Here is a 26,589-nt window from a genome sequence, read left to right on the forward strand (position 1 = left end):
TTCTATAAAACAATACAGTAAATAAAAAGAACTAGCACCTACAGTTGTATAGATCATTTTAATAGTGGGTTTTGAAACTCATCAAGGTTCATCAAACCTCTGAATGAATTTTAAGAAGATAGGCCTGAAACAACCAAGTTAATTTTGGTTTTATATGAGGGTGACCAGCCTAGGATTGCCTTCCTTCCTCCCATAAACTAGACTATCTCTCCCTTCAGACTGAATTATCTTGAGGGAGGTTCACTCACTTGATTCCCGCTCCTGTATATTTTTTTGAAACTGGCATGTAAAATGTATTTCCTTAAACACTCTTTAGCATCATCTGGGGGAAGGCTATAGGCAGGCTGCAGCATCAGGACTGAAAACAGAGTGGTTTCAGTGGAGTATGAGTATTTCACCCTATAAGGAAAAGAGAATCCACTAGGCAAAAAAAAAAGAATCTCATTCTCATGAGACACTAGAATGAGAGATTCAGATGGTAACAACATATAGGTGACACATATGAACTGTTGACCTGGAGGGTAAAGATCCTTTATCTCATTTTACATAGGCAAATATACAAATGTATTAAAGTCATCTTATCCCAACTATTCAAACTTCTTTAGTCTTCAAAATCAAGTTAGAAACCTCAAAAGAACAGGTTCTCTCATAATGTTTGAGTTAAAAACTGTATTTTTAGCTCATAAATTAAGAGGCACAAAAATAAAAAAAAATCAATGAAGGGTAACCAGACTTCTCAAACTTCTGAGATGATGTGGACTTGTATGGAGCCCCCACTGCCCAGATGAGTAGGACAGTTATGGAGGCTGGCCCTGCCCACTGATTGGCTGGGGATGAGCAAGGACAAGGAGCTGGCCTCTCCAGAGCTCTGCCTGGCTAAAGAGCTGGCAGGAAATCCAGCCCTTGCTTCTTGCTGCAGATTGGAAGATGGGGTTGCCTTTTGAGAAAGAAATATATGGGCTGCAGCCAGGGCACAGATGATGTCCTGCTCTGTGATTGAGGGGCTTTTGGATGGTTTGTTTACCAGTAAAGGTTCTGGAGTGACTTCTGCATGAATTCCTGCCTCCCAAAAAGCTGTAGGAGGGAGTTTGGAACTAACGTACAGTAAAAGGAGCCACAGTATCACTTAAACGTTGGGTAAAGGGCATGGCTTAGTTCTCTTTGTAACCGAGTCGTCCATCCCTACTATAGTTGAACTATGCAGTCCCCTCATCAAATCTGTATTTGAGAATGTTGGCCATATTCTCAGCTGATAGGAACTGGTGTAGCTCCATTGACTTCAATAAGGCTATGCCAATTTACATTAGCTGAGGATCTGTTCCTTTATTTTTCCCCATTTTTAAATAAATTGTCATTGTTTGAAACAGATGTATTGATTTCCAACTGGCAGAATCAAATGTCAGTGGAATTATACCAGGTATAAACTGGGCCCTTAACTTAAATGGAGTTATAATGGTTTTAAGTCAATAAGTACACCTCTACCCCGATATAACGCAACCTGACAGAACATGAATTCAGATATAATGCGGTAAAGCAGCACTTCGGCGGGGCGGGACTGCGCGCTCCGGCAGATCAAAGCAACGTGGTTTCACTTAGAACACAGTAAGATTTTTTGGCTCCCGAGGACAGCGTTATATCGGAGTAGACATGTAATTAGAACAATGTTTCAAATACATGCAATTTGGAGGAAAATAAATTAAAAATCATTGTTGCTTGAATCACTGCTTCATTTGCTAAGCATTTGGTTTTAAAATTAATCATTTACACTTCAGTTCAATAATGAAAGTTGCCATAGCAACTCCACATATCATGGTACTTCTAATACTTCCATAGTATAGTATAGGTCACTTTCCTAACAAACACTAAAATGATACAAAATTAGCATAATACTATGTATCTTGGACTTGATGAAAATCAAAATAAGTGGCTACATTTGAAAATACGGACATATTGTCATTTATGGCTGTAATCTAGCTCTCAACTGGCATTGAAAGTGTCTGTTTTGCCTACTCGCTTCTAGATCCCACCAACCTCTGGATTAAGCAAGCAAAAGATGAGGCTAGCCTGTCCTCACCTTGAAGTCATTCTTATCATAAGGACTGTTGAGAGACAATTGTGCAAATATATTTTCTATGTTACTTTCCCTATTATTTTGATACTTGAAATACTTGGAAGAAAACAGGATTTTTTTTTCTTTCTTTCCAGGAGTCCATGTGCTTCTACTGCGTACTCCACATCCGAAGTAGTCCTGTTTGCAATATCTGAATTGGTTGCTGTAAAAATTACTGTGTTTTGACAAACATGAGTTCATGTGGGGAATAAGCAGCAGAGTCTAATGAATTCGTTAGAAACAAAGATGCTATTTTTATTCAAATGAAAACAGAGTGCCTGCTTCTGATCTCATTTACCCAGCGTTGACAGCAGTGTACATCACTGGCTTCAAATGAGTAACATCTGATTTATACCAGGGCAACATCAAAATTAGGCCCAGAAAACCTATGCTAACTTAAAAGAGAATTTTCTAAATGGATTTTCAAAGTTTTTCCATGGGCCTCAGCAGGTTTTTATACATTTAAATCACTAAAGAATAAGGATGGGTATTGGGTGATATGACTAAAGTGCTGAGAAATTATACACTTCCCAAGTTAAAGGGGTGTTACAGAATGGAGCAGATGGATTGGAGTGCAGCATTAGAGGTTGTGACTTTACACTCCAACTTCCAAAATGTTTGCCTGGCAATTTTAAACTTGGTAATAACCATGAAGACTATCTCTGTTTACTTCTCTTCTTATCTGTGTACATCCCCCAAAGGAAATCAGAGCTGGGTTTTCAACAGTGATGGGCAAATTCAGAAAGTCCTGTTCAGAGAACTACCCAAACGTTTGGGTGTTTATCCAAAGCTCATCCAAACTATGCCAAAACCCTGGCCATGCAGAATTGGCATTGGAATTCTCAGAACACCCTTTCTCGTGAAGTTTCCAGGACTTCCTGGTTTTGATCAAGCTGGAAATAGCAAAAACAGTCTGACCTGCAGTACCTGACGCATCAGTTTCTGGTTCTGCCCAGAAGTCAGCGTACAGAAATGTAGTTAGGAATCAGACTCTCATGTGCTGGTGATGCACCTGAAACAGCTGGCAGGGGGTAGTAAAAAGGTGTTTTTATGGCCTTCCTATACTGGGGTGAGCTGAGACCCACTCCCCCAGCTAGGGTTACCAGATAGCAACTGTGAAAAAAATGGGACGGAGGGGCAAATAGGCACCTATATAAGAAAAAGTTCCAAAAAACGGGACTGACCCTTTCAAAATAGGACATCTGGTCACCCTACCCCTAGCCAACCCCCAACATGTCTCCTATAGTTAGGGACATGGTGAGGGTGGTGTAAAACTTGTTATGGTGGCTCAATGCCACTCAGCTATGTCCCTTACATGAGGATAATCTCAAATTAGCTGGTTATGTCAAACTTCTGGCTGCAGCTTCTCTGCACTGCAGGACTGGCCCAAACAACTGGAAGGGAAGCTAAGATCTGGCCCTACATGTCTATCTACGTGTTTACACCCACAAAATGCACTAACTATTTTTGACCATATACAGTTGGGGTGTCTGTGTGAACCGAAACTCTTTTGCCCATAGCCATAGGCCCAATCAGAGAGCAGGGAAAGGGTGAAGCAGGTGAAAATTAATCACTACAACTTTAAATGTTAGTATGATGCCCAAGGTATTGTCTCATTATTTCCTAGTGCTCCCCCTGTTAGTTTCTGTATCCCTCCATGCAATATTTGTATTTATTTATAAACACCTGACTGCCCACTAATGCACTCTGAAATAAGTGACTTAATTTCATTAAACAATTACTGATACAAATGCAATTCATTTCTTTTCAGCACAGTCTTTTTTATCTCCTTTTACATTTATGTAAGGCTTTTAGATTCATTGAGCTGCTCTGAAAGTTAAACATTTTCATGACAAACACTTTTCAGAGCAGCCTACAAGATAAATATTTAAAGCAGTCTCCTCCACCCCCCTGGCCTCCCCTGTGCCTGGTAAATAACCCTATTTAAAACTTGCATATTGTAACAATACTGATATTGAGTCAAATTCAACACTGGTGTAAATGACACACAACTCCACTGACTTAGGTGGAACTGTATCCTCTTAGAAAAATGGTGAACTAATCCCACTCTGTTTTGGTTTCATCCTTTACACACACATCTTCAGACGCACATGCCACACAGGCCAAACTAGGACATGTCATGTGTCAGAATCTATTTATGAGGTAATGGTAGTGTGTGTCAAAAAACACAAAGATCAGTAGTTACTCATGTCGCATAACACCTTAACCACTAGAGGTCTTATTCATTTCAGTGGGACCACTTATAATAAAGGCACTGTTTCACATGAGTAGGGCCCTACCAAATTCATGGCCATGAAAAACCATGAAATCTGGTCTCCTCCCATGAAATCTGGTCTTTTGTGTAGTTTTACCTTATACTATACAGATTTAATGGGGGAGACCAGCATTTCTTAAATTGGGGGTCCTGACCCAAAAAGGCAGTTGCAGGGGGGTCACAAGGTTATTTTAGGGGGGTTGCAGTATTACCACCCTTACTTCTGTGCTCCCTTCAGAGCTGGTCAGCTGCAGAACAGCTGCTGTTGGCCAGGCGCCCAGGTCTGAAGACAGTGCCCTGCCAGCAGCAATGTAGAAGGATGGCCAGAGCCGTCCCATCCATAGGACAGACCGGTGCAACCCCCCCGGGTCCCACGCTTCAGGGCGATGTGGGGTCCAAGGCAGCCTGGGGGTTAGCGGAGGCCTGGCACCAGCAGCAGCAGCGACCCAGCCCCAGCCCGTCCTGCTCTGCCCCACCAGCTCCCGGCGTCGCTCAGGGGAGGGGGCAGAAGCCAGAAAGAGGTGGGGTGGGGGCTTGGGGCGGAATGGGGATGGGGTGGAGCCACAACAGGGATGGGAAGAGGTCTGGTGGGAGCAGGGCGAGGGGCGGGGTGTCATGGGCCCCGCACCTTCCTAGGGACAGCCCTGAGAATGGCAATACTATACCATGACACCCTTACTTCTGCACTGCTGCCATCAGAGCTGGAGAGTGGTGGCTGCTGACTGAGGGCCCAGCTCTGCAGGCAGCAGCACAGAAGTAAGGGTAGCAGCACTGCAAACCCCCCCCCCCCCACTAACCTTGCAGACCCCTTCCCACCCTCCACAACTCCTTTTTGGTCAGGATCTGTACAATTACAACACTGTGAAATTTCAGTTGTAAATATCTGAAATCATGAAATTTATAAAGTTTTTAAATCGTATGACCATGAAATTGACCAAAATGGACAGAGAATTTTGGTAGGGCCCTACACATGAGCAAGGGAATCTGACCCATAAAGTTTAATGATGAGCAAAATTCAAATTCAAAATACCTAGAAGCTTAACTGAACCCTGTCTGAAAAAAATACATCATTAATGAATGAATGGTAGCATCAGCAGCAAAAGCACAAGAATAATACGTTTTGCATTAACTTAGGGCTTTAGATGTTCAAAATGCTGTACAAACAAACTAATCCTCGGGTAGGTTTTGTGGGGAAAAAATTTCTTCGAAAAGTGAACCCAATATAATGGCTAAATAATAGAGTAATTAACTAAAGCATACACTATGGGTTTGTCCTACTTTCAATGCAGGCAATGGAAGACTCCCATTGACTGCAACAGGAGCTGGTACATGCCTTAAGGGTACGTCTACACTGAAATTAAAACCCCACAGGCTCTAGGACCCTGTGAGCTGGGAGGGTCCCAGAAGGTGTCTAATTGTAGTGTAGACATAATAAGCTATTACCAGTGCTTAACCTCTCTTATCAATGGATCCCTTGAAGATAACCGTAAGATTTAAATTATGATAGATATCACCATACTTCTGCAAAATGTGGATATAGACACCAAAGGATATTCAGAACAAAAGGTGTTCAGACGTCTTCTTCCTCATTATCTCCAGCTCAACTGAAAAACCAGAGGAACCAAGTTTGTCCTCACATCCAAGGGGATAGGTGAACTATAGAATGCACTGACACTTTTCACGGAAGTTTAACATTCTTGCTGTTTACTTAATCACATGGGAAATACACAGATCTATACAAAAAGAATAAACCCTACAATCATTTCCCTGACTCAGTTTCCTCACCACTCCAGAGCATTCTTTGGGCTGGAGTCAGAGTCCTCTGTGGGATCCTGGATCCCCATGCAGCTGCATGACTTCTTTTCCAAACCATGGAGCCTGTCTTCCTAAGTAAGCTGGCTTCCAGTGATCTTGATAATCCACCCCGTTCTCCTCTCCTGCCCAATTTCCTGAGTATGTCTCTATAAGGATTTCCCCTGTGAGTCTTTTGGCTTTGTCCTTCAGTAACTCTCCATTGCTTTCCACTTCCCTCTTCTCTTCACACTGGAGGAGAAAGCATCTACTCCCAGATCAAACAAACGCATTGTACCAAGGTACTTTACCTTCCATCACTGAGTTGTAACGACTCCCCACTGTCTCTAGCCTGGCAGAGATGTGGAAACAGTGCCAGCTCATGGGGAAACGCATACAGAGGGGCACTTGTGACATGGCAATTTTCACAGTAACAACTTCATAATAACTTTATAATGTGAACCAGGATTCATAAGTGGTACAGACAGACTCCCCAAATTGTCACACTGCGCAAGTAATATCTAACATAGGGGTCACAATCTGGCCGTATGAAAGGAGTTGCACTTCAGAATCTTTTAGTGCATTGGAAGTGCAATGGGGCTCTTCTTTAATCAGAAACACACATCAAAAAATGCACAGCATATTCTTTGCATGCAACAATTTACAGTCTATACCTCTGAGCACCTGGTCCTGCCTTCCAGTGCTACTGACAATCCATTCTCTGCTAATCTGTCAGAGCACTCAATAACACCAAAATGGTGGCACAGACTTAACTGAAACAACAAGGAGTCCGGTGGCACCTTAAAAACTAACTATTTGGGCATAAACTCTCATGGGTAAAAAAACCTCACTTCTTCGGCTACCCCCTGATACTAGACTTAATTGAGGCTCTCACCACAGCTGGACCACAGCATAACACAGGGCCTGCTCTTGTAAGATTCTCAATAATTGCCATTCTCAATGGTAAAACTGCCATGGACTGCAATGGGCACATGGGGGATCCCATTGTGATCTAGAAGAAAGTCAGCAGCAGTATTGATAGACAGGGTCAGACCCGTGAATTTAAGGGAAACCTATAATTCTATACCCTGTTATGAACAGATCATACGGTCTGAGTAGAACAACAATGGAGCAGGCAAAGAGCAGCAGTGGGGCCCAGAGGCTGATGTTCAAGAAGCCCCCTACAGCTTTAAGAAATGTGTATTACACAAATACACAGGCCCAAACCTTCAAAGCACAATGCTATGAGCCGCTGTGCATCTTCAGCTCCTACTGAAGTCACCCTTCCTAGAGGCACTCACCACCTCACAAGATCAGGCTCCTCTGTGTCTTTTTCCTGGGGTTCTAAGAGGAAGTCACACCTCACAAGGTAACAAGGGGAAAGTACAATAGGAAAGAGTGAGCCAACTACACAGGCCAAGATGAGAAACGGGGCTATTGAAACCATTCACTCTCAGAAGTACTTGATTCCTCCACTCCTTACTAAATGTTCCTAATTTGGTTCCTGGCATCTACCAAAAAGCTGATAGTTGAATCCAGACCAAGTTAAAGATAATACACAAATTTCAACAAACTCCAGCATCACCAATGGCTGAAGCATGCATAACTTTACTTTACAAATCACCACAGCATTAACTTGGGAAAGAGAGCGCAATAGTCGGTGTTTAACTACCTTTCAATGTGCAGTTAGGCCAAGGAACACTTTCTTCTGGAGGCACTGCAGTCCACATTCCCGTTGGATGGCACAAATAGCCATTTGCCGGTTCACTGTCAAACTGGAAACCATCTTTGCAACGAATAATGCAGTAATCAGCTCGACAATACAAAAATCCATTTGTGGGAGATGGAAATTTCTTGCATGCTGAGAAAAACAAGCAAGATCCTTTTAGATTTAAAAAAAAATTAAAATTTGATTAAAAGTTGATTTTTGTGTTACAAAGCCATTTATTAAGTCAATAACTGTACCTGTAGTTTATCTGTGCATTTCAGTTACTTTGCTGTCAAACTCCAGCATTTGTTAACCTGTCATTTAACTTCAAACGAGGGAAAAGCATGTTCTCTGTCTGCAATCCAGAAGGAGATTGGTATGTTTCAACTGGATTCCCCATTGCATGTGCTGTTAAAATCTTCGCAATTATAATTACCTGAAAGTGGCATCTGTCCTGGGGATAGCAAGGAAGGCACTGTCAGAAGCCAAACGGATGCCATGGTTGTGAGGAAAAGCAGCATGATTTAGATAGATTTTTTTTTTAATTGAAGCATCGACTCCTGTACAGCACAGAGATGCTGGTACCCTTCATCTAATCTAGAAACCCTGTTTAGTTAACAGTTAAACATTTAACTAGGGACAAATAAACCCTACAAACATTACCAAGGCTAAAGGGGAAGAGCTGTAGATAGACATGTTAATGATCACAGAGAAGACAAAGGGCAGTTAAATGTTATGCACCTCAGTGAATACATTCATACAAATTGATTAGCTATTTTAAAGTGATGGCCCAGGTTGATGTTGCTACCTAAACTCTTTGGAGCAGCCTTGGGAGATGATTGGCTCACCTTTCATTAATTTGCTCCTCCTGCATTCCAGGGTCTAAATGGTTCTCTTGTCACTGTTGTCAGTATTCTGGGATTCTGCCAAACTAGTTTTAATAAAATGTCAATAGTCTTATCCATCTGTTCAGCAATGATCGCTGCTTCTAAATAGTTTTTTTTCTTTTTAGGTATTTGAATACACTTAACATCATATTAAAAAATCAATATTAAAAACTACTGATTCAAGAAACTAGGAATGGCACACACCATGATTATTGTCCACTACTGTCTGTGCTATGCAGCGCAAAGAGGAGAACCTGCCCTCAAGGAGTTTACAACTTCAAGCCCATTATGCTCCCTTATTATTTAAAAAGTAGAAGGAAACTTACTAATGTGAGAACTGAATGACCCTAATACAACCCACATGGCTGAGCATTCTTCTCCCCACCACGCGGGTCTGCAGAACCAGAGCAGTTGCCGGGGCGGTGGACAGCTTGAGTATATTCTGGCTGACTGTATTGAAGAAATCTCTGAACAGTCCTTCCTATCAACAGCAGTATAGCAGTACCAATAACTGTGCTGCTATGAGCTGCTGGCCCCCAGCTTGGCACAAGGCAGTGAGAGCAGAAGTTAATGCTATCTCTGGAAGTGTAACTTCTCTGCAGACTGATGTATTGGCTGCAGTTTAAAGTGGGCACATGCTCCTTCCCCAGAGCCTGGCCCCACCCTTTATTTCCATGTGGACTATCATCTGTTGGGTTTTGCTTAGTGAGAAAGTTAGCTGTGGAGACTGGGCAGCATCTTTCTTAGCTACTTGCACACTCCACAACTCTCTATAGATTTAATCCCATCAACACTGTGCAGTGAGTGGAGGAGTAGCATGTGGTGCTCTGTGGTTCATGTCATCAGTAAAATGTACTTAAAGCATGTATCTAAGATCAAAGAGCATATCAGAATAAAGAATCCATATTCAGTCATTCACTCACTGAGCACAGATAAACATAATACTGTGCAACACATAAACAGCAATACCCGTCTCAGTAGGGCAGGGGAGGGAAGGAATTAAAATCTTAGTTAGAGAATACAGTTCAAACAGAGACAATATTTCAATGTGAAAACAATTCAGTATTTTTTAAATTTCTAACTGGAAGATTAACAACAGATTATGGTAGATACTATAATGTATTGTTTACTATTAAGGTTGTAAACTCTTTAGGGCAAGGACTGTCTTTGTGCTCTGTGTTTGTACAGCATCTGGCACAATGTGGTTCTGGTCCCAGACTACAGCTCCTAGCCACTACTATAATGCAAATAATAATATTGGTGAGAAGTTTAATGGAAGAAATGAGCTTAAGGAGGATTGACTGCAGAGTGAGTGGCAGGGTCACACTGCAACGTCTCATTTAAAAGTACAAAAACTGCAGATCTTTCAAACTCATGCAAATCATAGAATCATAGAATATCAGGGTTGGAAGGGACCTCAGGAGGTCATCTAGTCCAATCCCCTGCTCAAAGCAGGACCAACCCCAACTAAATCATCCCATCCAGGGCTTTGTCAAGCTGGGCCTTAAAAACCTCTAAGGAAGGAGATTCCACCCCCTCCTTAGGTAACCCATTCCAGTGCTTCACCTCCCTCCTAGTGAAAAAGTTTTTCTTAATATCCAACCTAGACCTCCCCCACTGCAACTTGAGACCATTGCTTCTTGTTCTGTCATCTGCCACCACTGAGAACAGCCAAGCTCCATCTTCCTTGGAACCCCCCTTCAGGTAGTTGAAGGCTGCTATCAACTTCCCCCTCACTCTTCTCTTCTACAGACTAACCAAGCCCAGTTCCCTCAGCCTCTCCTTGTAAGCCATGTGCTCCAGCCCCCTAACCATTTTCATTGCCCTCTGCTGGACTCTCCCCAATTTGTCCACATCCTTTCTGTAGTGGGGTGCCCAAAACTTGAATCAGTACTCCAGATGTGGCCTCAACAGTGCTGAATAGAGGGGAATAATCACTTCCCTCAACCTGCGGGCAATGCTCTGACTAATGCAAATCATCTTCTTTCTCACATCTGCTGGTGGCATTTTTCCTCTGCTCTCCCTTGTGAATACTAAAGCGAAGAATGCAGGTAATATATTTATCAATATGTACCTCTTCTGTCACTAAATAATCTCCTAGGAGCCCTTTACGTCTCCTCCATTAACCTCTTGGTTCTTATGAAAACGTTGTATCTCAGCCTCTTCTACAGTCTTCCCTTCATTCTGCATCTTTGCTCTTCTCTCAGAATTCATTCTGAAAACATACTAGTTCTTCTCCATACATGAGCTCTATATATCTCACATATCTTTCTTCCCTTAGTCACTTCCTGCCCTTCCATAGTATGCATTTTCATACTAATACCTAGGTTGTCTTATTTTTTTCATGCACAAAGGGATACTTTCCATCAGAATGATCTTTATGTTAGTTTAAGAGATCCACACAAAAACCAAGACATACTAAAAGTAATGGCTCTTTAAGAGAGACCGCTGAACTGAACACAAAAATTGGCTGTCATCACAGAGTCTGTAACAGTTAATAGCTAAAAATACCACACCATATCTTCCCCTCCTGTGACGTTGCAACCACTGTTCTATATTTGCAACAAATCTTGTACAAAGGTTGTCAAGTAAGGTGTCTATGGACGGGTTATGATTTGTTGAATATTATTATGCTATTTGTATGCATGTATCATTTTTGTATTTGATGCTCTGAGTATTGGCTCTACACCTGGATTTCAAATGTTTGCTCCTGGGGTATCGCCCACAAGGTATTTAGCCAGCACATCTTGGAGGGACTATTCAAATTGAGTGGCCCATCAAAAGAACATGTAACTCACAATGGAAGACGCTGAATGGACTTTCCTGTGAATGTGCTGTTTGAGGTTTGGGAATGACTTCTACTGTGACTAAGCAAAATTATGCATGGACATGTGACTTCAAACACCACCTTGTCACCTGTAATTTGTTTCAAACAATGGGTTTCCCTCCACATGGCAGAAGCTATAAAAGGCTCTGGAAGCACCTCCATTTTGCCTCTTTCCTGCTCAAACCTCTGGACTATGGACTTATGCTAATGGGAGCATTCTAACCAAGGGACTGAGGTCCTTTCAATGATTTGGAAGCAAACAGAGACTTGACTTAAATCAGTTGTTTATTCCATCACGGCTACAAGCCTGAACCAAGAACTTTGGAATTATTGTATGTATTTGATTCCTTTAACCAATTTTAACTCTCACCTTTCTTTCTTCCCTTTTATGAATAAGCTTTAGATTTCAGATACTAAACGATTGGCAACAGCGTGTTTTTTTTTGTAAGACCTGAGTTGTATATTGACCTGGGTGTGTGGCCAGTCCTTGGGATCAGAACAACCTTTTATTTGATGAGATTGGTTTTAAAGAACCACTCAAATCTAAGTCTAGTGTTTTTTGTGGTGATACAAGGACTGGAATGCCTAAGGAAACTGCTGTTCTGACTTCTTGTTAGCCAGTGTGGTGAAATAGAAGTTTACTTTTGTTGCTTGCTTGGTATACCTCATGGGAGAATAACCTTGTTTTGGGGTATATCTGCTCTATTTCTCAGCAGTTTGTCCTGAATTTAGTATTCTCAGTTGTGACCCACGAATGCACGGTTACACCTCCATTTTGTGGGATGGAGGGCAGGGCAGATGTGAAGCTGCTCTGTAATAATTTATAAATACTGTATGTTGACCTGGCTATTGGGGTGTTTACTAAATAAATAAGTTGGTTTAGTTTTTACAGTGTAAGGGAAACAAGCAAGAAGAATGGCTCAAGATAAGCCATCCTGCAGTAAACATTCAATGGTTGCTAAGAGAACATGCCCAAGCTAATCACTGTGTAGGTTCTATCTCCCGACTCCAGTCAGTTACAGCACTGGTTTTTGACAAGCTGGGCTGAAAGTCCAGGAATGAACAAAACCCAAAGGATCTCTGGTTGGATAAAAAGAGCCTCTCCCTTTCCAGAGGGGACTTTGTTGTTGGGGAGCTGTTCAGACTGTGACAGACGTCTGCTAGAGTGTTCAAAGAAGCTAAGCCTGCCTGGCCCATTAGCACAGGATGGTAGGGCTTTAGGTAAGATAGGCGTGTATAGTGTGTTTATTGTTTTAAAATCCTTCTTTATTCTATATTTGTTCCAGCAGTTAAAATGAAACAATGGCTTGGTTTAAGACTATCTGTCTGGTCACTGTATTCAACTCTGGTCACAGACTCTCAAAGGGAAGAAACACAGCCCCTGTCAGAGCTGCCAGGTAAGCACAGTTGATGCACATGGGTTGCAGCTTGGGCTAAGCTCAGGCTCTGAAGCCTACCCTGCACCTGAGGTTTCAGAGCCCAAGCTGGAACTTTTATGCAACTATTTTTGAGCACTAGCATGAGCCCTGACAACCTTATCAACACAAGCTGGGACACTCACTCCTGCAAGCTCCAAAATGCTTTGTAGACATACCCTAAGGGCTCAGCATAAGCAAAACTATCGGTGCCCATTTGGTTTGCAAGGGACAATTCTGCCCTGGACAGAGTCCTAAAGATGAAGCAAGAAAATGTGTTCCTTTTTCATTTCCCTTTGGCTCATATGAACCTCCCTTGAAGGGGACTGAAACTTCCTCAGAGACACCAGCATTTACCTTTTGAGGAACATGCTATGGAAATAGTTTTTTCACATATACTGTATGACCTTAAAATGAGCCTGACTTGCTTCATGGTATGTTTGAAATGGGTTAAAAAAAAAAAAAAAATGCTGGATGTTGGAAAAAAAAAAAACCTGGGGAAATCTGTTTCCTCTTACACTTCTACTTTTAGCACTGAGCTTGACATGACCTTCAATTTCCTATGATATAATCAGATATAAATGTGTTTACAGGGAATTTGTGTAAAATACAAGTTTATAGCCTAGACTATAGTTACACATTTCTACAGTTTTTACAAGTCTCTAAAATGGATGTCTTCTACTTTTCAAATTATTGCATGCACACACATCCAATCAAGATATTGATATATTTAGGAAACTCAGATTCTTTTTTGTAAGAACTCATTTCAAAGAAAATATCTGATTCTGTACTATATACACAGTGCAGTATTCTAATAAATGGATGGACTAATTTTATCAGGTAAAAAATTAATCATTTCATAGCATATGTAACTTCTGTGACAAAGTTCCTCCTCTTCCTTGGTGGGTCCTGCGCTTATTGGCAGATTTGCTCACCTCAGTGATCCTCCCCACAGTCTGGATCAACTCCTCCTGTGTCTGATCAGGAGTTGGGAGGTTTGGGGGGAACCCAGGCCCGCCCTCTACTCCAGGTTCCAGCCCAGGGCCCTGTGGATTGCAGCTGTCTATAGTGCCTCCTGTAACAGCTGCATGACAGCTACAACTCCCTGGGCTACTTCCCCATGGCCTCCTCCAAACTCCTTCTTTATCCTCACCACAGGACCCTTCCTCCTGGTGTCTGATAACGCTTGTACTCCTTAGTCCTCCAGCAGCACAGCCTCTCACTCTCAGCTCCTTGTACCTCTTGCTCCCAGCTCCTCACACGCACTTCCTCTCCTCTGGCTCCCCCCTCCCTGACTGGAGTGAGCTCCTTTTTAAACCCAGGTGCCCTGATTAGCCTGCCTTGATTGGCTGCAGGTGTTCTAATCAGCTTGTCTGCCTGAATTGGTTCTAGCAGGTTCCTGATTACTCTAGTGCAGCCCCTGCTCTGGTCACTCAGGGAACAGAAAACTACTCAGCCAATGACCAGTATATTTGCCCTCTACCAGACTCCTGTACCACACTGGCCTGGGTCTGTCACACTTCTTACTACTTCCTCTTCTGAAAAACCTGAAGAAAATAATAAAACCACCACTGTTCACTGTTATGTTCTTCCAAACATAAGGAGCAATCATATAATTAGAACCTAAGATCATTTATTTTTTCATTAAGGAAAACAAGAAAAAAAGAACAAAAGTAAAGTTTTTATGCAAATCAGTGAGGGTGTGTATTTTCTCTAACAAGACTGCAGCTACTCTGAGACACAATGTTCATGCACTCAGATGTGTGCTCTTCAAAATCTAAAGATGCATTACAAAGAAAGGCACTATAATTTTATCAGCACAGGACCTGACTCCTTTCATTCTGAATATCCAATACATGCAATGAACTGTTTGAAATTGGGTTGCAGACCAAGAATTATTCACAGAAATTACTGACAAATAATTTTGATTAAACAAATGTATCTGAGAAAACCATGATCTGTTTGTGGACACTTCACACACCAGAAAAATAGGTGTAATTCATCAAATAAGTTACTCATTACAAGTTATGGCCCTGATTCAGCAAATCAGTGACATGTGCCTAAATGCTTTGCTGAATTCATTCCTATTGTCTATCTCTAATTATCATCCAGAAACATGTATCTAAGTGCTGCACATTTTGGTTAAAAATAATAATAATAAAAAAAAATGTGTTTATATGCCTTGAAGACAGGAAACTGCATGTAATGTAAGTCACGACACTGTTGCACAACTGAATGCTTTCAACTCCTATCCAAATTTTCTAGACAAAATTGTATCTTTTGGTTTATTTGTTTTCCCTTTATTGTTTGTTCTTTTCCACTCCAAATTGTGATCCTGTAAAACAGAAAATGAATCCTTCCCTAAATAGATGGAGCAGCATTCAGCACCCAAACAGCAGCAAAGGGCTGGATGGTACAAGCCCTTATTCAGACTAACATTTTCACTCAAGTTAGTGGAGCTACTCTTGTCAGCGAAGAGTCCTCACATGAGTAAAGACCTTGCAGAATTGGGTCCATAATAACCTTTTTAAAAATCTGTTTTGATTCCCCTAGTGATATGCTGGTTGGTTCCAATGTGCAGTGAAGCATCCTGATGGTCCCACAGATATCCAGGAAAGCCTGGCTTTTTTCCATCATTTCATGTAGCTATCAACATTTACTATTATTATTTTATATCCTTGAGGATCTGAAAATAAATATTGTAAAGCTTACTTCTTAACTTGCTGAATGCCCATTTTAGCATTAGTGGAACCTTGAGCACATACTGAGGAAACAGATGAATTTCCTTACTGTTTCAATTGCAGCAATTACTCTTCACTTGCTTTCTTACTCTGTTGTATAATGTCCCTGTGCACTACTAAACACCTGCTTTATTTCACACAAAATGTGACATGCAGCACTCTTAAAGGGACACTACCAACTTAAAAAGCATATTCTGCCTGAAACTCTTACCTTCTATTGCAACAGGTAACACCTGGCATTTATAACTAAAATACACTATTCGTACAAAAAAGTCTTTCTTTCTGTTTTTTGTAGATTTGACTGTACATTGGCCAAGATTTTTAAAAAATAAGATCCTAAAGTTAGGTTCTGACATCGATGTTTAAGCACCTAAACAAATGGATAGATTTTCAAAAGTACTGGGCAGTTTAAAGTTAAGTATATAAGCACGTGTTTACCTGAGGATGGATCTAGACTGTTCTCATTGGTACCTGATGACAGAACAAGGAGTAATGGTCTCAAGTTGCAGTAGCAGAGGTTTAGGTTGGACATTAGGAAAAACTTTTTCACTGGAAGAGTAGTGAAGCACTGGAATGGGTTACCTAGGGAGGTGGTGGAATCTCCTTCCTTAGAGGTTTTTAAGGTCAGGCTTGACAAAGCCCTGGCAGGGATCATTTAGTTGGGGATTAGTCCTGCTTTGAGCAGGGGATTGGACTAGATGACCTCCTGAGGTCCCTTCCAACCTGATATTCTATGATCAGGGCCTAAGATTTAAAAAATATGAACCAGAACTTGTTCCTTTTCTACAGAAAATAGCATCTTCGACTTTTAGAGCTTTAAGAGACAGTATTATTGTTCATTTTTGTTCAGATCTAAAAATTGGCCCAAATCATTTTAAACAAATACAAACATCAAGCTTTTTGTCCATCTCTATTTCCTTAGAGACAAAGGCCATTGTATTAAGGAAAATAGAAATATACTGACCTTGGGGAAACCAAAAGCACTTGCAGGTACACTAGTTACAATAGCTGGAATGGTTTATGGAGTCTTCCAAAAATAAAAATATATAAAATTGAATCTTTGGACTTTGGATAATTCACTGATCTTCCAATTTAAACTTTGCCTAATAACAAATCTTCTTTCAGTCCAGTAGAAGTTCTCAATAATACAGTTGTAATTTTTCACACACACATGCAAAACAAAATGTTCACTAATTTTGTGTTTCAGTTTTTGGGTAGCCATCTTGATATACCTGCAGGTGTCAAGTTTGTCAAAAAGTAAGACATCTAAATAGACACTACTGAAAATTTACAGCACGGTGTCTAGATAATTGTTGTTTTAAACACTTTGGTCAAATGTTTTGTGAATGCCCACTTCATCATGCACACCTGACTATATGGATACCAAGCAAAAGTTTATCAATATATATGGCAAAGATCATTACACAATGGTAGAGCAGACTTACTTTCTTAGACCTTATAATCATCAAGCAGGTAATTTTCAGCTCAAGAATTCAACCTCCATGTTACCATTGGGAGGAAAGAACTAATAACCTTTGCAGCCTGCTACAGGGAATAGTATAAGAAATACAAGCACTCCATTCCTTTGTAGTTAATACATTCAGGCAATCTGCAAGAAGCTGGCTCAAAGACCCCAGTGCTCTGTGCTGAGGTACAATAAAGCTATCTGTGATACCTAGATGGCTCATTATTGTTGTATCTTAGCAGCTCACAACACTCCTGTGAGGTAAGGAAGTACTGTTATGCCCATTTTACTGATTAGGAACTGAACTATGGTTCAGGGAGACTAAGTGACCAAATAGGAAGTCTATGACAGACCAGGGATTTGAACCTACATATCTAAGTTAGCACCCTAATTACTGGGCCATCTTTGCAACATTACCTACAGCTGCTGCTCCTGAAGATCAAGTATGGCTGGTCAGGACTAGAAGCTGCTGTGATACTAGCACTGACAGGCTAATGATATCAGCATTCGCACTTGAATGCATTGTGTAAAGTGAGTCACCCAGCCATTGTGATATCAGCATTCGCACTAGTACCATAGGTGCACAGTTACAATTTATAGATGAAGCCTTTTTTAACCCTTTTATTAAATAAAAGTTAGAGTTTAGGACTAAACCACTTGATTAATTTAGTGAATAGAATTATGTTAATACAATTACATTACATTACAACCACTTAATAAAAAAGTCACAGATCCTTCCAGTTAAAAAAAGGGAGGGAAAGTGTGTTTTCTTTGGATTCTGGAAGAGCATTTACTGGCATCTTGCAGCACCTGAGCTTCAGTCAGTTTGGTTTGGTTTACAATCAGTGAACGGAAGGAGCCCAACCTTGTTGTTATAATGATTATTTTACAACTTTTGGCATTGAATTCAACAGCCGACCTAGCCCATCTGGTTACATTTCCTTCAGTGGTATCTTCATTTACCCTGAAGGATTTTCTGTTTCTTCAATATTGACTCATTTTGTGTAACCATAAAATCAAGAGGATATACTCATAGTTCCAGCCTCCCAAGGGAGTACTGAGACTCGCCCTCATAAAAAGTTGTTATTGCTAGAAGTATTGCTGGAGCTGCTAACTTTCCCCACCCTCTGAGTTCTGTCCCCTGCTGTCTTGTAAAAGTTGGCAAACACTAACAATGCACAAAGCCTTGTGATACTCTGTCAGGCAAGCTGGACTTAAATTCTACAAGAACACCTGGTTTTATGGCATGCTGTAAATTCTGCAACAGCTTCACTTATATTAATAAAGGAACATTTTATTAAATAAAATTAAATATGAAAAACATTAATAGAGTTAACACCGTAGTCCCCAGATTATTTATTTTGATATGTGCAATTTATTACGGACTCTGCCCACTTCACTTTGGAAAGTGTCAGAGATATTTGCACTGACAATGCACAGCTATGTCCTAGAAACTGTCCAGAGAATTTGGAGGTGTTGGCAACTGAGTGGGAGGCAGTTGTGACTCTTGGCACTCCAGAAAACGTGGCAGATAGTTAGGAACTGTGGGGTAAGTATATCAGCCAGATGCCTCAGATAAAGGAGCAGCAGTAGAAATGACAACATGTTGTTATATTATGTTAACAACATTTTACATTGATCACTCATCTTTCATAGTTACCGTAAACCACTGTGATAAATGCAATAGTTCACACTTCAGTGCTCTTGTTCAAGGCTATATGCAAACTCAGGGACACAACACTGCAGTTTAGGTTTTAAACGTGTTCTTTGAAACCATAAGAGTTAGAAACATAACTTGGACTCTGTGGAATGATATTGTGGCCAGGGGCTCCAGTCACAAAATCAAATAATCACAAAACACACCAACCCCATTTCTGAACTCCCTCTTTCTCCCACTTATTCTCACCCTTCTACAACCAAGAAGTAAGAAAACACATATCTACTTGCTGTAGGTTTCCTGGTCCTTTTTAACTTAATGAAAAATTATACAATTTACCCATCATGAAGTTTTTTCAATTCAGATCACATGTTTTATGTAATTTATTATAACTGTAATATATTTTGCAAAAAAAATCAGGTAACAATTAAGGGTTGGCCCTTCAGAAAAACAGATATCTAACTAGAACTTCAGTCCACATACCAGACTGTACTCAGTTGAATCTAAACCTTTACCTAAGCTAATTTTCCCCCAATCTTCCACTCCTGGCCCTTACATGATTCAGAGAATGTTTATGCCTTCCACAGGCCACCTCCCCTTTTCTGATATCCTAAATCCAGTTCAAGGTCTCCACTAGTTAGGAATCTCCATTAGGTCGGAGGCTATATTCAAATAATAATGGATGCAATCTTCATATTGATTGAGTTACCAAACTTTAGGCACCCAAGTGTGAAAACTAGACTCAATGCTTTTAGCGCCTACATACATCTTTTGATAGCTAAAGCATTCTACAAACAGCTCAATAATTTTCATAATAGTTCTTTTTAAGTTATGCCATAAGGCCGCAGAGTGAATCATGATCAGAGCAGGGATTAAAATTGACCAAGTGATTCATAAACTAGGCTCCACCAAGTCCTTCCTGTTCCAAAAATTACCATCACCCCCCATGTTTTACTATTTTTGTAATCTGAATTCCTGATTATATCATTTAGAATCCAAATCTAGACCAAACAAAAAAAATGGAGAAGGAAAAAATAATCCATAAACAATTATTTTCATTATGGGATAATATTCAAACCAGCTGAGTATAAAAAACAATAAACATCTTTTATGGATGAGTCGTTCAAGAAATGGAGCTGAAGAATCTGAAAACAGAATAAAGCTGATTACTCCAATGACATGCTAATGTCACCATTCTTATAACTCAAAAAAGTAAATTATCTTTGAATACCTATTGGAAGTGTGTTTTCAAATCATGAACATTTATCACATAGAACAACACAGTAAAATAAAATATATTTAACTATAAGACATGATATATAGTTTTCTTTCCTTGTGAAGATTTGGTAATGTTCTGCTGCTCCTGTATTGTACTTTTCAGTTTCATCATATTGGGAGATTGGCCAGGATGAATAAAGTGTTGAGGACAGGTCTTTAAAATGAATAATCATTTAAGAGATTGGCCAATGGGAAAAAGGAAAAGTGAAACTGGATGCTATAAAGGGCAAATCTGTGAAGTTTATGGAAGTTTGGCCATTGGCTACAATGGGATCAGGATCGGTTGACAGAGTTAGCTGAAATTGTTCACAAAACAATTTGCATTTCCATCAAAAAATGTCCTTTATTTCCAAAGCAAAACTTTTTGGAAAAAAACTGTCATCATCAAAATTTTGTATTTTCACGTAATTTCCTGCATATTCTTTTACTGAAATTGATATTGAGAGCGTTTCTCATTTTGATAAAAATTTCAATCAAAATTTTGGTAAAACTCATCAGAGAAAATTTCATGAAAAACTGAAGACTAAATTCCTTTCAACTCTGCAAAATAGAAACAAATTTGAAATTTCAAAATTTTTGATAGAATCGTTTTCCTGGTTTTCAGCTCCATGAGATACAATGAGACTGGTTTTAAATAACCAAGGGACAAGGACAACTCATTAAGCAGAACTTTAACTAAAAACATCCTTCAGAATGCTACTGGAAATCTTGGGCATAATGTAAAATATTGCTGAAGCAAGGGGGTTACCTTGTGGAGGTGATTGTTAGAACAGTTTTCATTGTACTGTCAGTAAGATTTCCACTATAATTCATGCTTTATGGTGAGAGATCAGCTGAAACCTCTTTCTTATCTTGCAATTGTGTTTATGCTGGCAATGCAGTTTCTACTAAATTAGATCTGATTTACAAGGTAATTGTCAAACATACTATTAGAGCACTCTATAAGAAAAATAGTTAACAGATTAGTGTCAAGACCTCCCACTACATCATTACATACTATATTAGAGGACAACTTAAGCACTTCTTTCTTGTTGCTTAAATTATGTGAATTAGCTCCTCTGGTAATTTTTTTTCTTCTTTTAGCTTTAAATATTCAGCCAGGAAAAGTAAAAATAAAATAACCTCCCTTAAATTTTCTACCTCTGACTTGACATTATAGTGTGTTACTGCACTGCAAAGTACCAGCTATTGGTTTCTTAGAAATGCATTATTGTGGTTTCTATGAATGATAAAGTTTCCAACAGGCTTTTACACAGCAGCACTATACAGCAAGAGTCAGTGACAAATTACAATGGAGCTTTTTTCTTCACACTTGTAAATCATTAATCCTGCCAAGATATTAGCATAATACTTGAAGGATTTAAATTAGACTGACTATCCTTCAAAAGATACACTCTAGTAGAGTCTAGTTCAAACGGAAATTATGGGCTTGATGCAGAAATTATTGGGTGAGGTTCTATAGCCTGTGTTACGCAGACAGTTAAATTAGATTATCACAATGGTCCCTTCCAGCCCTAAAATCTTTGACTATGAACAACAGTAGGGATAAAGAAATCAAATTTGTAACACACGCTGGCCAATCTTTTATCCACCTTCTCTTATTAATTTATACCTGGCAAAATCTGATTGATTGCATAAATCTATAAACTTCTTCTTGCCTTCTGTAGTCATGGCAATAGGGCTACCCCTGGATCACACCAGTTTTCAGATGTGTCTTCTGAGGAGGTTTGGGAAACAAACAAATGAGGCAAACAACAACAAAGGCTAGATATGGCAATTTCCTCTAATATCCTAGACAAACGTTATTGAATTAAAATAAACGTTACTGAATTAAACTTAATTCAATAAAGTTTAATTTAAGTATTTTAGTAATTCATTTTACTAAAAATGCACATGTATTTATTAGAGAGCGTATTCCTTCACTCTCCCACTTCCCTGGTCCTTCTCGCATGAACAGAGAACAACAATACCCGAAGTCCGAAAGTGCAGACAATTTGATGTTTATTGGGGTGAACTTCCAGCAAGCTTAAATCCAAGTTCCTTTTTCCTTATTTTTGAATCCCAACTTACTTCCTGTCTGCCCCTAATTTATATAGTAATATTCACAGCTATACCTTAATCAATCATTCTACTGAAATTTACTTAACCAATCCTAACGTATTGTAACATGATTAGCTAACCAATTATATCCCACCACCTTAATTAGTTTACACCCAGTAAAATTAATTATACAGCAGACACAAACAATCACAGAACCAGACTGAGACCATGCAAATAAACATACAAAACAATACAGAAGTGAGGATTTCACAACTACATCTATAAAGGCATAAGGGTTTCCCAGCTGTGTCTGTTGATAAGTGAGTTTTTACCATACAGAAAACTATCAAACTAAATTTCCTTTTCCATCTTCCAGGCTTTTCCCTTTCTCTGAAGGTGATAGATCGGATCACCTTCCTAACAGCCCCAGATCGCCTTATTTCAGTATGACTAAACAGGGCCTCAGATTGTCACAGTAAGAGAAGGCCCTTACACAGATTCTTTATTTTATATCTCTATAACTAGCTAAATAATAAACATACACCTAAATTCTTAAAGTATAGGCCTTCACAGACAGGCTTGAATATCTACATCCTAACAGTATTATTGTGGGATTCTATGTAACTTTTATAAAGGGGAGACAGAACTAATGTAAACTAACGTAAATCCAGTGTTAAGAGATTTTAAAACAGTGGGCCAGACAAGATTGAATTTTTAGCTGAGTGGGTTTCCTATGAAATACTTGGGAGGAGAGGAATGCTAATTACCCTTCTCCGAACCCATCCTTTTGAAGCTGTGCCCTGAGGAGAAACCCACTGTCTCCTGATCACCTGTTAAATTAAGACAAGATCAGAAGCCCAGACTGCATAGAAGAGTGACTCTCAGATTCATGGGGTACATGCTTTCAGCTTACAGCTGTTCTGAATGTGGGTATGCCTATGCTGAAATAAAAGTCCCACAGCATGGTTGCAGCTGGTCCAAGTCAGCTGACTCAGACTTGGGCTGTGGGGGTATAAATTGCTGTGTAGACATTCAGGCTTGGGTTGGAGCCCTGACTCCGGGTATCTCCCCACTCATGGTGTCCGAGAGCCTAAGCCAAAGGCCTACATAGCAATTTTACAGTCCCGCAGCCTGAGCTCCGTGAGCTTGAATCAGCTGATCAGGGCCAGCCATGGGTGTTTAATTGCTGTGTAGAAGTATCCCTTGTGACCACAGAAAAACCCACTGGTGTGGTTTGAGGGACTGATCACTGGCCAGAGACCTTACCTAATCTCTGTTACCTTATTAGCATGTGTGTAGGTTATTATATTGTTTTTAACATGTTTTTCTGTAATGCTTTTGCCTTAAGAATAAACATGCTTGCTTAGAGAGAGCTTGTGGTAACTTATCTGTGGCAATTACCCTGTTCATAGCCTCAAAAATAAAGCAAAGCACAACAGGTCTGCTTAGATAGTCTGACTTTTCGAGGGTATTCACAGTGTAGGCAGGGAACTACGCAGCCTGGAAACACCCCAATCAGCAGGGAGACTGTCTACATGTCTACATCCAAGAGAGGTGACATCTGGGGAGCTGGAAGCCTCAGAGTGGGTGTTCTTCCTGGACTGCAAGGAGGAGTTCCGTCTACCCGGCTTTTAAATCCCTACTTGTTTTGCACCCACAATTTTCAAATTTCTCTGATTCTCTCTTTCCTAATATCAGAGGGGTAGCCGTGTTAGTCTGGATCTGTAAAAGCAACAAAGAATCCTGTGGCACCTTATAGACTAACAGACGTTTTGCAGCATGAGCTTTCGTGGGTGAATACCCACTTCTTCGGATGCAAGAAGAAGTGGGTATTCACCCACGAAAGCTCATGCTGCAAAACGTCTGTTAGTCTATAAGGTGCCACAGGATTCTTTGTTGCTCTTTCCTAATGGAGCTTATGACACTTCTGGGGGAAACGCAAGGCTGTGGGGCACCTTGCTTACACCTGGCCTTTGTGTGAAGATGCCTTGTCTGTGACTAACCATGGGTCAGCTCCTGACTGCACCAGCCACAGGCAACACAGGCACTCACCTCTTGGCCCACACAGGCCCTGTTCTCTCTCTACAGGTTAAAGATGGGCACACTCCAACCACCAAGGATCCCCCTGGAGCGCCAAGACCCTGTTCCACTAAACACACACAGTATTTACAGATTCACTGCTCCCAAAGGAACAGCATATCCCAGCCTACCCCTTACACCGCAGATTGCTACTCAGTTTAACACACAGCATAGTTTAGTGTGAAACAAGTAGAAGTTTATTTAACAAAGTGTAGAGATCTGAGTGAGAGCAAGTAGAAGGATTGGAAACAAATGGTTACATATAAAATAAAATAATAAATTGCATCCTAGGACTTAGGCTTATTTAACTAGATACTTTTCTGTCTTATAGCTCAATACTCACTCAAAGTCCTTCCAGCATCTTAGAGCCAGACTTGGCTGTGATCTTCTGTCAGCTTACTCCTAGGTGAAAGAAAAAAAACTTAACCCTCACCTTTGTTATGTAGTTAAAGACGATTGTTTCATACCCCTGTAGGTCCCCTCTTCAGAGGCTTAACTTGAGGTTCCTTTGTCTTTGTAAATTTTCAGGCCTGTGCCTGGCCCAGACAGTAGACTGAGCCTATCTCCACAGATGATTATTGTTCTATATGCTGACTGAGTCAGCTCTGATGTTCACCATGACTCAGGTGACAAGCTTGACTTCCACTGTTTTGGAACCTAGTATTTTATATATCTCAAACTACTTCCTGTACAAACATCTTGCAGGGCAACAAAAATGATTAGGGGTATGGAAAAGCTTCCGTATGAGGAGAGATTAAAAAGACTGGGACTATTCAGCTTGAAAAAGAGACAACTAAGGGGGGATATGATAGAGATGTATAAAATCATGATTGGTGTGGATTTTTCTTCTTGTCCTCCAAGGAAAAGCTTTTGGGTTGTGCAGCCTGACTTCAAAAGCAAGGATCTGATCAATAAAACTTAGATTTATTCTGACTGTCAGCAAAGTACCTTATTTGATTGTTCATACTATTACACGCTGTGCTGTAACACAACAGAAGAGACAAGACACACTATGATGATGAGTTTAAATGAAGATTTTTCTCCTCCCTTGCACTTCCCCTCTTCACCTTCCTCCCAGTCTGAATTAAACCATCCCATTGTCTAGGCTTTAAGTGAGTTTGAGATATCAGAGCAAACATAAGTGACATGAAAAATGTTTTAATCTATTAGTTCTGAGGGGTAGCGCAACCTCCTGGTGCTGAAGGAATACATCAGTTTTAGAGCTAACCTCATTCATAGTTCAGTGTCATATTCACCCAGACAAGCTATATATAGAAAACGCTTTCTTTACACAAATCATTTTTTCACTCGTGGGAATAATGCTTGGTGTTTCATACTAATGTGTAATGAAGAAATCATGTCCAGCATCCATATAAAAGGGTCATTTTCAGTCTGACTGCTCCAAGTTCATGCATCGCTATGGGTTAAACAGGTCAGGTTTGGAGCTGAAATCTTCACACGCAATCAGAAAATATCCATCTTTTTGTTCTGCGTTGATACAACGCCTAGCACAAGGATGCCCTGGTTCATGACTAGGGCTCCTAGGCACTATGATAATACAAATAATAAATAATAATAATATACATCTATCAAGGTAGCACCCTTCTGAGCTTTAATTTGATAGTATGAACCTTGAAAATAATTACAAAAGCTGTTGAGCACAGGTAGTGTTTTGGGTTCTACAGTGACATGTTACCCTAAGTCAGCATTTTTCAAAGTTCGGGTCATGACCCAGTACTGAGTTGTGGCATGTCAGGCACTGGGTCGCTCTAGTCAGCACCACCGACCGGGACGTTAAAAGTTCCATTGATGGTGCTGCCCAGCTAAGGCAGGCTAGTGCCTACCCATTCTGACACCACGCTGCACCCCAGAAGCATCCAGCAGCGGGTACAGCTTCTAGGCAGGGGGGCCACGGGGCGCTGCCCCTGTCCCAAGCACCGGCTCTGCATTCCAGCCAATAGGAACTAGGGAGAAGGCGGTGCCTGCGGGCGAGAGTTGCACGCCTCCACCTAGGAGCCAAACCTGCTGCTGGCCGCTTCCAGGATGCAGCATGGTCCATGGTGCCAGGACAGGCAGAAAGCTGACTGGGAGCTGCCAGAGGTAAGTCCATGCCCCAACCCAGTGCTCCAATCCCCTGCGTCATCCCTGAGCCCCCCCAAAACCTGGAACCTCTCCTGCACCCAAACCCCTCATCGCTGGCCCCACCCCAGAGCCTGCACCCCCAGTCCAGAGCCCTGACCCCCTCCTGCACCCTAACCCCCCTGCCCCAGCCCAGAACCCCCTCCCACACCCTGAACCCCTCATTCCCAGCCCCAC

The 26,589-nt window shown here is 40.7% G+C and overlaps 1 protein-coding gene and 1 long non-coding RNA gene across 16 annotated transcripts in view; one reads left to right on the forward strand and one right to left on the reverse strand.

Annotated features, from left to right (window-relative positions):
- The window catches only part of LOC120374264, a 280,532-nt gene that overhangs the window by 90,819 nt on the left and 163,124 nt on the right, over positions 1-26,589 (reverse strand). For 2 of the 15 annotated variants that reach the window (XM_039493643.1, XM_039493630.1), the window contains exons 1-2: positions 8,321-8,483; positions 7,849-8,037 (exon numbers count right to left, since the gene is read on the reverse strand). In XM_039493643.1, coding sequence (XP_039349577.1) covers positions 7,849-8,037; positions 8,321-8,405 — 274 coding nt within the window. In that variant the 5' untranslated portion in view covers positions 8,406-8,483. Of the gene's footprint in view, positions 1-7,848; positions 8,038-8,141; positions 8,484-8,732; positions 8,816-16,718; positions 16,987-17,636; positions 17,702-26,589 lie in introns of those variants that run through there. The other 13 variants (XM_039493639.1, XM_039493631.1, XM_039493637.1 and 10 more) reach the window with 13 other exon arrangements.
- The window catches only part of LOC120374266, a 63,321-nt gene continuing 49,342 nt past the window's right edge, over positions 12,611-26,589 (forward strand). Inside the window, exon 1 of the long non-coding RNA XR_005585969.1 lies at positions 12,611-12,819. This is a non-coding gene — a long non-coding RNA (uncharacterized LOC120374266). The remainder of the gene's footprint in view (positions 12,820-26,589) is intronic.

Source organism: Mauremys reevesii, linkage group 11 (assembly GCF_016161935.1).
Source record: "Mauremys reevesii isolate NIE-2019 linkage group 11, ASM1616193v1, whole genome shotgun sequence".
Lineage (NCBI taxonomy): Eukaryota > Metazoa > Chordata > Testudines > Geoemydidae > Mauremys > Mauremys reevesii.